Source organism: Harpia harpyja, chromosome 23 (assembly GCF_026419915.1).
Source record: "Harpia harpyja isolate bHarHar1 chromosome 23, bHarHar1 primary haplotype, whole genome shotgun sequence".
NCBI lineage: Eukaryota > Metazoa > Chordata > Aves > Accipitriformes > Accipitridae > Harpia > Harpia harpyja.
Window position 1 is genome coordinate 14,504,313 of NC_068962.1, and position 12,726 is coordinate 14,517,038.

Genomic DNA, 12,726 nt, shown 5'->3' on the forward strand with positions numbered 1-12,726 from the left:
TCAGCTAGCCCTTCACACAGTTGTCACATGGACAAAATGGGGTTTATGTGGCAATCTACACAAAACGGACACAAAACAATGTGCCAGTTAAACTGCAATCACTTGATACACCAAGAAATATAGGTGAAACTGGCGGCACCGCAATGTGTGTTACGCTACTCAGTGTCTTCCATCAAATTCAGCTTTAGGGATGTGTTGGTGCCTCAGATGGTCCTGAAGTAAAGAAGCATCTCCACAAATAGATGCAAATATAGTTTTAAAAGAAAAAAGAGAGAGCAAGAGAAACTGCTAGAAATGCACACCTACACAAAGACAGAAATGCCTTTACTTACTTGTAAGCCCATTTGAAACACAGAGTGACCCATAAAGTTAGCCAACATTCGAATTAGAGCTGCACCCTGTGGGAAATGATAGAGAAAAAAAGAAGTTACCGGGTTTGCATATCAACATTACACGATAATAACAACCTGAAGTAGGCGTTTCCATCCAACACTATCATCTTGGAAACACCATGATCAATACAATCTTTATTTGTGCTGGAATGAAAAAGAGAGAGAGAAGATAATGCAAATGCTTACAAGGAAAAGTGAGTAAGTAGACTGGCATTGTTAATATCCTGCCCCATATACTGAATAAGACACAGGTCATAAAACACACTCTCTCCACTGCTGGAGCAGGGATGTGTGAGCTCCACAGCTGGTTGCCCCCAGCCCTTCTGTGCACTCAGCAGTACTGCACGGTTTTAAATGAGGGCAAAAAATAATGTCCATGCTAAATTCTACCACAGTGATAATATTTTTACCTCCGTTATACTACTGTAAATCAGGACTTAGTGATACGACTTTCCTTTGTAAAAGCCTTCAAGATCTGATGATCTGGAAGTGGATCATTTTCATAAGAATATTATAAGATGTAGATATACGTATTTGACTTATTAATAGTCAGCTTATTTCCCAGACTGTCATGCAAAGAGGTAAGTACTTGTATAACACTCTTTCTCTACTTATACCAGTTCTTATCCCTTTGCCCCTTCAGGCAAAGCAGACATCTAAAAAATTTCTTTTGTTCCACAGGTGATTCTAATTCTCAGTACTTACACCAAGAAACAGATAGACACTTGCCAGAGTAGCTTTCTTTAAGGCATTCCTTTTGTTTTCTCACTCCCTTTCAGAACCACAATTGCTGTGTATTTTCCCCTTGCACAAGTGCTCTATTTCAAGCAGAAACATCTTTGCAGATCCGGATTGATTTAAACTTTGGATTTAAAGACAGTGAATCAAAGGCCGTAAGAAAACGTGATGCTAGAACTCAACAACCTCAGCTACAGATGTAGGTCCAGGAATTAGGCTAATGCTCAATTAGAAAATAGAAAAACCCAAATCATTTCACAGATTCAAAAATTCAAAGGTTCTAAAACGAAAAGAACTATTACAACAATGTAATCTGACTTCCTGCATTAACAGAGGTCAAACAGTAATTTAAGCAAAAACCCTATTGCTCCTCTTTACACAATAGGATCTATTTTAGGAAGATTCAAGAACATGAAAATGTTTCACAGTACTACATAACATGTCACACTAATATTTACTCTCACAGTGAAAATGTGCATCTTTTTACTAATTTGAATTTCTCTAGCTTCAGCTTTCAAAACAAGATTTTATGCATTTTCCTGCTAGATTAAAGCTCAGATTAGTTTTGGAATTTAACAGTTGTCCAATTTTTAGAACATTTTACACATGTTCCACTGATTTTTTGTACAGTGACTATTTCTGAAGTACCAAAGGGATTATCTGTAATAACCAACATTTGAAATAATGACATAAATCAAAAAGATTCATAAATTACTGGGAAATTGTAAGAAAATGGCACAAGTTCTTCACATAGGCAGCAACAACAAATGATATATAGTTAGTAAAGTAACTGAAGCAAAAAAGAAAGAAAAAAAATCATTAATTGAGGAGACGTTTGTAGTTGCTTAGAAGAATTGAACAGTGGATAAGCCAAAAGACGGTGTTTGCATCATTAACAACTATGCGATGTTTTTATGGTGGTACATAATCTTACTGGGAGACCAATCAAGTCTGGAACACACAGCAGCATAGAAAATAATCCCTGCCGAAACAGGTTATTACCTGAACAGACAAGACAATAGGTCAGGAAGCATTATTACCCTTATTTTACTAGAGGAACAGAATGAGTAAAGTTCTCAGAGATGTTTAAGCAGATAAACAGCAGATAAATCTGTCTAAGCAGATAAAGAGAAGAGAAAAAAAATCTAACAAATAGATAAATCCTATTTATCCTGTAAGTAACTTGGGCAGGGCAACCCAAAACATCTGTAGCAGAACCAAAAATATATAAAGATCAGCCTAAATCCTTAACAACAAAGACATGTTTTCACTCATCACACATCCCTTTTCCTATTCACTTGTTAGTATTCCAGGGTCTCCTTGTTTTTTTCTCACAGTTTAGATTTCACATTGTAGCAATGGACATATATTTATATAGGCACCTTAACTCTACTGATTGCTGTGAGAAGCAAGGAAGCAAATACCTTCATATGATGTTGCTCACAGAGTCTTTTTCTATCCAGAGGCCAAGAACTGTCAGATACACGTAAAAAAATTATAGAATTCCTCTCACAGGTGACAGCCACACATTGGATGGAACTATGGCTGGGCTTTACACAGCAAACAAAATAAAAAAGCAAGCAAAGACTGAATAAGAAATCCAAGGCACAAAGGCAGGACTAGTCTCTCAGGATCGATGCCTTTTCACAGCTACTTCAGAATTACTTTCCACCAATTAATTACCTTCAGGAAACGCAGAAGTCCTACTTACAGTTTCCAGAATGATATGCTTGTCCCAGTTCTGCCATCTTCCCCACACAGGGAAAGCAAATGCCAGGAAGGGAAGGGGAAGGGGATTCTAAAGAAAAAGGGGAAAACAGAAAAACAGAGAACCTCAAGAGGAAAAAAATGTCTTGGGGAGAAGGGAGGAGAAACAGGAGTAAATGCAGCCCTTGGTGTGGAGGGAAAAGAAATGGGAGGAAACCACTCATTTAATCTTTCTTGCACTTTAAGAGCAAGCAGAAGAGAGGACAGTGATGCATTCGTAAGAGCAGAAGCAATGAATACATTCCCAGCTCTGGGAAGGAAAAGCAGCAAATACTGGCACTTGGGAAATGAAGAGAAATAGGTTTGCAGGCAGAAGGATAAAAAGCAAGAGGTATGCAGAGTAACTGGCATAAGGAAGAGGGGCTTACTAAAAAGAGGAGCTTGGACGATGACCCTTACCAGAGGGTCCTGGGAGGTAAAGAAGGTATGTGCAGTAAGTTCAGTTACAGGAGTAATAGAATACATAGCCTTGGGGTCATCTGAACGGCCCAATGTGCTAGCATTTTCACTGCCTATCCACCTAGCAAGCAGTGAACTAGATGGAGTCCAGAGGACCTATGCTTCCACACCCTCTGAAAGCTTCTCTGACCTAGACCTAAACCTACAGAAAAATCCTAAACCACAACACATCCGTCCTGCTGCAAAGGATGCCCTCTGGAACCTGTCAGCATCGTTCCCTGAACGCCCTGACATGCAACCGATCCGCTCCCCATTTTATTCTCAGGGCCACTTCTGCTCTGCCAACATTTGTCCAACCGAGGAATGACATATGGAGTCTTGAGAAGTGAACCCGGCTCTCCTACAGGGCAGAATAGCTATTTATTGATGATTTAAGTGCTTTCCTCCAGGCAGCGGATGACTCAGTACCTCCTCAAGAGGTAAAACACATTGGTTTAACAGGTCTAGCGGAAAGCAATTCTTTCCTATTCAAAAAACGTACCCATGTTCCTGCCAGTGGAAAATCTGACTCACCTTAAGCTATTGTACCCCATCTTAATAAAAGTCTACTCAGACAAATACACTAGATATTCAGTCAATGATTAATGGCACTACCTGGCTCTGGTGAAGCACTCTTCATTAGCAGATCTCGTAAGTGCTTCGTAAGACACTGATATCAATATCCTGCAAATTAAAGGGAAACTGAGGCACATCATAGTGAAATTATTTGCCAAAGATCACCCAGCATGCTCCTCATATAACCTATGACACAGTCAAAACTTCCTCAGCACTGTGACTCCACCGCTATAGGAAAGGAAGGTGGAGCATGTTGGCTACTCCATGGAAATTAACTGCATACACAGCCTTCTTCTGCAAAGTGTTCTTGGGGAAAAGGCATGCTTATGGGCAATTAGCCAACGCTGGCTGAAGTGCTGTAAGTTTATGCTCTTCCTTTCCCTGAAGAAACTTGTTTGCACATTCACACCATGGTAAAGACCATCCATAACTAAAATTAGGAGCAAAATTCCTTTATATGTGAGCTGAACTTGTCTTTGAAATCTACAAAACGCAGAGTCACAGTTAAGGCATTCAAATTCTCTCCATGCCAACGTAAAATAACGTTAAATGAAACTAATTTTTAAAGACCCACTCCTACATTTTTTGATCCTGTGGCACCACTACAGGTCACAATTACTGTAAGTTAATTTAATTCTCTGACTTACTGAATGATCCAATTTTATTATACCTGAATTCTTAAATTAATTGTTTCACTTGCAACTTGCATCCTGTAATCATTTCTTATACAAAAGAAAGTACCAAATGGAATTTTCTTTAACAGGAAAAAAATGTAAGTCTCATGTGTGAACCCACAAAAATCTGACTACTGCAGACAACACAGTACTGTTATACAGCCACATAGGAGGCGATACAGCTGACTCAATACAGGTATCTGTAGGGTCTGTGTCTACAATTACTTTAGTTGTTTAGATTTCCTTTACAGTCAATGGACAGCACCAGTCATTTCTGGGTACACCTCATGTCATCTTAAAGCAGACCTCGAGATGGGAGAATTGTACCCTAAAAGCACCCATCTCTTGTAATTTACTCCAAAAGTAGCCTTGGGTGACTAGCTTATATGTACTTATCTGCACTGCAGACATCTAAAGTGAGGTGAGATGAATTCAACTGCACTGTCCAAAAAGGCCATACAGAGACTGATTCCCCACTCTCTTACAAAAGTTCTGTACTAGTAAGCAGTTCCCAAGAACTTCTGAATTGCGGAGATATAAAACTGGTGTGACACCATCCTTTTCTATATATACAGTTGAATAACATATATCTCAGTTTATTCTACCTTGTCATACTTTCATATAAGAAAACCAGCAACGGTAGGTATTCGAGAGAGGGCCCTGAAGAGAGTGCTTTCTAGCTGAAGGTGGATATTCTGTACCGAGCAGACTGCAAAGAAAAGCACTTAAAATAACAAACTGGTGAAGCAGTTGCAGTGAAGGGAACAATACAAAAATCAGTAAACCAGCACATAGGATTATACAGAAGCTAGGAGGCAAGGGCAAGGGGCCACGTGTGAAAAGATACAAATGAGCTGGTAACTCATTCAGCACTATTCTTTTAAGGACCAAAAATTATGTCTGAATTCTAAAACGTGCTCATGAGAGAAAAATGTCACCAACACAAAACAGAAACTGTGAACTACAGCTGACTCTTTTGAGGGTGAAATAATCTATGGTTTTGTAAATGAGTTGGAGTGGGGGAATGAAAAAAGACCATAAAAGGCTGACCTAGAAAAAGCATTGGTCTTCCATCCTCCTTCCCACCAAAACTTGTCATTTTTTCCTAGAACATCAACTTCTTTTTTATTTTTGGTTCTGCTTTTGTGTGTTTTGTTGGTTTTGTTCTAACCGTAGGATTGAGATTCATCTGACTGAATGCAGATGCCTACACTGTAGCTATCTGATGCTTCCTCGGTTCTATACAGCTGAGCCAGCTGCCTAGACTCCCTTTAAAGGCAACGGAGAGAGAAACAAGCACTTCAGCTCATCCTGATTCATCTCATCCAAAGACATGTACCTAAAATAGGACAGATGAATTTCACCCTAAAAGTGCCTGGTTATCTTCACTGATGATACAGGGAGGTTAGGGGACAAGTCAGTTGCAGGAGTCTACACAGGGAACATCCCAAGTGAGATGGCATGAATCCCTCTGAAGATATTTTATCCTGCAACTTACGGAGCAACCTTAGAAAATGGGAAAGCGTAAACACTGCAAAAACACCTCCCTCAGTTTGCGGTCTGAGATAGCACCTTGCAGGCTCACCTATCCGTTTATCCCACGTAATGCCACGTATCAGTAATAATAATTACACAGACCTCAATATATCTCTTCTTCACTGAATGTCTGCCTTGCCATCCTTGTTATAGGAATGAGAGCTGTTTATTTTGATTTAGTTCAGAACGATCCCTTTTGTGACACAAAAACTAAAATCAGGAAGTATTCTGGTATGAAAAACAGCACTGTGGTATCAAAAGTGTAAGTGCAGAGTGAGCTACTGAGGAGACGAGCACTGGACTACCAACAAAAACTATGTAACTGAATTTCTAAAAAAAAAATTAAAAAAAATTTAATATATCAATTTTCCACAAAACCTCCACCCATCCATTTTGCTGCTTCTTCTCTCATTTAAAAACAAACCCAAAAGCAACATTGAATACAGGTGATTTATTAACATTATTCTATTGTGTAGTAGTCAGCTCAAAATCAGTCTTGATTAATATGTAATAGCTCTGCTTGTTTTTCAAATACAATGGGATACAGATAGGAGGCCTACAGTTATTTTTCTGTATGCTGGTATACCTGCAGTTCAAGATTAGGGTTACTTTCTCTCTAGCTAAGGGAAATATGAGTTACTCTATCCTCTACCTCAGTTACACTAGATTTTATTCATATTATTGTCAGAGCTATTATTATTATCAATAATAATATCTTATAATCACCTTCATCTTCATTGATTGAAACAAGGCTCAGACCACACACAGGCACTCACAAAGGTACCATTCTTTCATAAAGAGCTCTTGATTTAAGATGAGAATCAATATACAAAGTCTGATAGCTACTAATATATACCTGACATATACTAGTATTCTTTTATTTAATGAATCGGTCATGAGTCACACACATTAAATAGTTTCCTCCTTCAACTACTTACCCTGAGCTATAGGCGAGGTGCCTTGTCAAAGACTTTTTTTAAATCCAGTGTCTGCTGATTCCCCCCAAGAACTCCAGCTGGTTAGTGAGACAGAATCTCCCTTTGCAGCAGTTACGTCCAGGCAAGACTGTCATGTTTATCCACATGCTCAGTTATCTTACTCTTTATATCCTATGAAGTCCCCACCTAGCTGGAGAAGGAAGCTGAACTCATCAGCCTATAGCTCCTAGGACTTCTCCTGGAGCCCTTTCCATACATTACCCCAGCAATTCTCCAGCACAGTGGCCTTTTGCAAGGATGGTCTACGTCCCATTGCCAGAAGTTCTGCAGCTCCACATCTGGTTACCTTCAGAAGGTGCAGGTGGACGCCACCCAGCTCTGCAGACTTCCTAAAAACTAATTGACCTCTTTTAGTTATTGTTTCCCATATACCTACCTCAAATTGATAGTTCCTACAACCTACCTGTTACAAAGACTAAACTGAGCATGGGAATCAACCCATTCTTCAGCAGGAAAGTCCAATACAAATAATTCATTGCACTTCTCCGCTATATCCTTAAAAATCTGAGTCCCCCTTTTACACTTTGGCCACGACGCGGCCCCTCACCCAGTAAGCCAGAGCCATACCTCCTGTATACACTCAAGTCGGGCATAAACTACCTTAGCAGAATCACTTAAGATCACACAACAACTTTCAAATTTTGGCTAATATGTTTTGAATAATAGTTGAATCTTTTCTTCATGAAATTTGCTGAAGAAAGATTTTTTAGAACTGCAAATGTAATAAAAGCAGCATGCGGGTTGGTTTTTTTTCTTAAAAATGTTGAAGATATTTTTACAGTATTCTGTCAAATAGAAGCCTAAGGGTATCCACAATCAAATGGGTTCTTAAGTAAATGAGTATAATTTCATTTCAGTTCAAAGTTCCTGAATTCATACATTATTCTTTATTTCTCAAAATCTTAGATAATTCTGTGATTCTAAGTTCATTTTAAATATTAGAAGAGCATATTACCAAGCACTCATACAAAGAATGCACATTTGCACATTATTTTTGTAATGTGAACACTAGCCAACAAGTAATATCCAAGTCACGTTTTCCAAAACAATCATTCTTTGTTGGTACTAAGCAACCACAGCTGGATGCCCCATGAAATTTAGCTTATTGGGAAAAACACAGCATGAATTAAAGTGAAAGAACAATGTACATCAAACATGTAGCAAAAATGTGACACTTAAAAAAGAACTCTTACATAAAATTAAAAAGCAAAATGAAATCTGTCAAATCCTGGAGAAATTTAACACAAAAAATATGTTTTGACTAAGTCACATCTGCAGAATTTGCTCAAACGTAGATACAGAATAGTGTATATGTGTGTAAATGAATTATTTAAAAACTTGGTCAATTGAGCTGCTGTGTTACCCTACATGTAGTGCACTGAATTAACTGAATTGTTACCCTCAGCACATTAAAGACGACGACCAAGAGATGGGAGAAGTCTGGCTGTAGTGTCTGTTGAGCGACTGGTGTGACCTTAAGCAAATCAACAGACATCCCTTAGTTCTCCTGTAAGAACAACTGAAAACTGAGTAACCACTTTCAAAGCCAGGTGTTGCATTTAAACTGTCCTTCCTTAAGCAAACATATTCACCATACCCTCTTTGCTTTTTTCCTTTTTCCCCAAGAGAAGTCCAACCATTCCTCAGTTCCCACTCAGAAGGTCATGCTGAAATGGATTTTACCTTCCTACCTTTGTCATCTGAACCATCTTTCATGGTATGCAGCCTTTCCCTGATAGCTGTGGAACAAGAGTGTCCTGTTCATGCCATCAGTTACAACACAGTACTGCGGTGGGCTCCTGAGAGACCTCTGCTAAAGTCCTTCTATCAAGCCGTAACAGCGGAGATAATTGCAAAGCCTGCTCTGGAATTCTTCAACTGTCTCTATCCAAAATATCTCATCTCTGGGAACTGCAGAAGTACTCACCGAGAAATTCTTTTCAGGGAATTAATTAGAGTGTATCATGAGTCACCAGCACTAAATCCCTCTTTCATTTTCAGAAACTGAGCACTGTAATACACCGGCCTGGCTATTTTCTGTATTCTCCAATGGCATCTCCAAATACTAGAAGAAAAATGAAGCTTAATGCATGTGAATTTGATGAGTATGAATGCTTCCTTATTTGATGAGGATAACAGAATGTAAATGAGTAAACATGTGCCTATGATTTCCGCCCTGTGGCAGAAACGTAAAATGTTCAAATGAATTCCTAGAGGCTTTCCCTTTGGAAAACCCACGTAAAGGCCGTAAGAAGAAGGACGGAGATAGGTATATGCAAACTATGCAGCATACTAGTCCAAAGTGTGATAATACGAGCCTAATCCTGAAGGTCTTAGTCCAGGCCATCATTTAGTGACACTGAAGTACCTTAAGCATGTAAGCAACGCAACTTAAATTCCACAGCTTACACACATAAAATTAAGCAAGTAACTATGTACTTGGCTGAATTTGGCTCTGACTGGCTTCCCTGCACTTGGTACTAAATTGTTAAAAAGTAAGAGACTACATTCATTAAAAGGAGTCCAAAAAAACTATCCCTACTTGATTTTAACAGTAGAGACTAGATAAAAAAGTCCCTCATTTATCTTCTTTACTTTTTAAAGTAATACAGAATTTCCAATTGATATTTGCTTATCAAGCAGTGCACACTGTCCTGGTTTTGGCTGGAATAAAGTTCATTTTCTTCCTAGTAGCTGGTATAGCGCTGTGGTTTGGATTTAGGATAAGAATGTTGATAACGCACTGATGTTTTAGTTGTTGTTAAGCAGTGTTTATACTCAGTCAAGGACTCTTCAGCTTCTCACACTGCCCTGCCAGTGGAGGCTGGAGGGGCACAAGAAGCTGGGAGGGGACACAGCCAGGACAGCTGGCCCGAACAAGCCAAGGGGGTATTCCATACCATGTGACATCATGCCCAGTATATAAACTGGGGGAGTTGGCCTGGGGACCGGTTAGCAGGTGGTGAGCAATTGTATTGTGCATCACTTCTTTTGTATATATATTTTTTTCTCCCTTCCTTTTCTGTCCTGTTAAACTGTCTTTATCTTAACCCACAAGTTTTACTTTTTTTTTTTTCGATTGTCTCCCCCATCCCACTGGGGGGTGGGGGGGTGAGCAAGCAGCTGCGTGGTGCTTAGCTGCTGGCTGAGGTTAAACCATGACAGCACACCCACAAGTTAACATGCTGTTGATGCTCATTTAATAAGCAAATTAAACTTACACTATTTTTAAAACTCTACTTAGAGTGTGGATGAGCCAATACTTTTAAAATCAGCAAATATACCTATAAACCTGTAATGTACTGTGCTAAATCATTAAAAATGCATAAAGGCATCTTATGTTGTTTTTATAGACTGTGAGGCCATTTATCTGATGCCAAAACATCACTGAAAAAGCAACATTATATTCAAGGAGAGCTTTTCACTGGGAAATCATAATCATTTTCTATTCTGACAAACACAGCTGTTCTAGGGCTGGATAATACCAAAATGGTCAGATGGTAAGATGAGCTTTGGTGAAATGTTTGTCTTAGACATAAATTCTGTTGCAAATTTTAGGAACATGACACAAAGAACAAAATTCAGGGGTAAATGACCATAACTAATCATGTTCTTCAGGTGGATATTGTCACATCATTTTCCTTGAATAGTAAAAAGTATCAGTTGCCTAGACAAAATGCTATCGGAACTCCATTTACAACAAGAGTTTTATTTCGCCTCACCACCAAAATCTCTCTTACATGCTCTGACACCACTGACAAGGACAAAAGCACGTTATATTTTTTCATTAACTGCTCATATGAGGAAGTCTTCAAGGATGGACAGACACAAGAGGTTAATGAAATTATTTACACAGACAGGCCATCACCAAAATTTAAGTAAGTAGTGAATAAACTAGTTCATCTTAAAATCCTGTGTATTAAGAATCTCTTGTAATAATAAAACAGGCTCCACAAATCCCTGTTTTCGATTAAGAGTAATGGACAAAGGTCTTCCCTTTTATGATGAATACTTACAGAAGTGTTGACATGGTCACAGTTACTTCACTTCAAAGAGGAAATGCATCACCATTTTACCAACCAGCTCCACAGAGAATCCAAAAGCAAATTAGGTAAAATAAAACTCAGAATTTGAGATGATTCTCCATTGAAGACTACCTTGGGGATCAGTATGATCTGATAGCTATCTATTAATCCAGCCAATGTGTTCTGTAGTGATATGGTATAGCACTGGGTTTTTTTTAACTAGAGTATTATGCCATAATGAAACAAAGATTTTAAAAGTCTATGTCTCAACACAATTTATCTTTACCAACCACACGTTTAATCTCATCAAAGATTGAAATCTGTTTGACCAGGTTTGTTTCCATGAAGCATGAAAATTGATGTTCTTGGGTTTTTAATTCACTAAACACCACATAAGAATCTCAATCCATTTGCCTAAGACTGATCTGCAACTAACTGTAATTAAACATGCCATTCTATGTTCTCTCTTTGAATACCTCTTTTAAGCTTCAGAAATTATCCAGTACTTAAACATACCTTTAAAAGACAAGAATAACAACAAAACAGTGTGGCAGAGGTTGTTCCCTCCTGAATAGAAGTCCCGCAGGCCTGAAGGATCATATTTTTATGTTAATTTTTTTTCCTTTTACTCTCTTTCATTACCTCCAGTTTATCTTCTATTTCTAATTCTTACAATTTGTTCCAAGTTATTTTAACACTTGTAATCTTTGCTCATTTTACTGATCTGAACTAGGACGTGTGTCAGCAAAAGTTATCCCTTGCCTTTACTCAGGCATCATTGGTTTTTGGACTCCTTCAGAGAAAAAAACAGAAACTACCTGTACAGGCTTACAGAGGTACTTTCTGCTTTGCCCTTTGCTGAAAATAACCGTTACAAAGTAGAGCCAGAACAGCAGGAAAGGCAAATGCGTTTCAGGAACTCTGGTGTGTAGGCTGGTACCTCCGTGTACACCCCCCTTTATCAACACTTTATTTTAAGCCATGGAAACATCTGAGACACAGATGCACTATTCTGTTCCTTCTACTCCCTGTCGGGGAAAGAAGTATGAGGAATGATGGCAGGGCACAGTGTCTTGAGCCACCGTTGCCATTTCTGCTTTGATCACCTCCTCCAGCCCTTGGGAGCTGCAGTTTGCCGCTGCCTTTCGATGGGGAATGGGCAGCAGACAGTCTTGGACCACAACAGGTTGCGTCTTCCCAATTGCTCTACCTTGACTGAGCAATCTAGTCTAATGAGCTCTTCTTTAAAATAAAATGCTTTTATTAACATTTGTGCTCCATTTTTATTATTTCCAAACTCATATACAGTTCTCCCCAGCATGGGGAACATAACACTCCTGAAGCACTGTAGGTGTGTAGCTGTTTATATACCACACACAGTGGCTTCTATGTTTCTTCTTCAGAAAATACTATCTTAGCATACACTGAACAGTGTAAAAGGTTAATGACAGTTCAGTTTGAGTCAGGAAGGTGCTCAGATGCCTTAAGAGAGGTATGTTAAGTATCTTGAGGCACCTGCCTAGTTTTACGTGCTAGCACCCACTGGCTGGAGTGGGACAGCCCGCATACTTTAAGTCAGGCA

The 12,726-nt window shown here is 38.9% G+C and overlaps 1 protein-coding gene across 3 annotated transcripts in view; it reads right to left on the reverse strand.

The window, feature by feature from the left end:
* Window positions 1-12,726, reverse strand: part of TRHDE (thyrotropin releasing hormone degrading enzyme) — a 220,784-nt gene that overhangs the window by 98,828 nt on the left and 109,230 nt on the right. For 2 of the 3 annotated variants that reach the window (XR_008233144.1, XM_052774608.1), the window contains exon 7: window positions 333-398. The exons of the other annotated variant lie outside the window; for it this stretch is intronic. Coding sequence is in view for 1 of the 2 variants with exons in the window: in XM_052774608.1 (XP_052630568.1) it covers window positions 333-398 (66 nt within the window). In the remaining variant the exon portion in view is untranslated. The remainder of the gene's footprint in view (window positions 1-332; window positions 399-12,726) is intronic. 3 annotated transcript variants of the gene reach the window in all.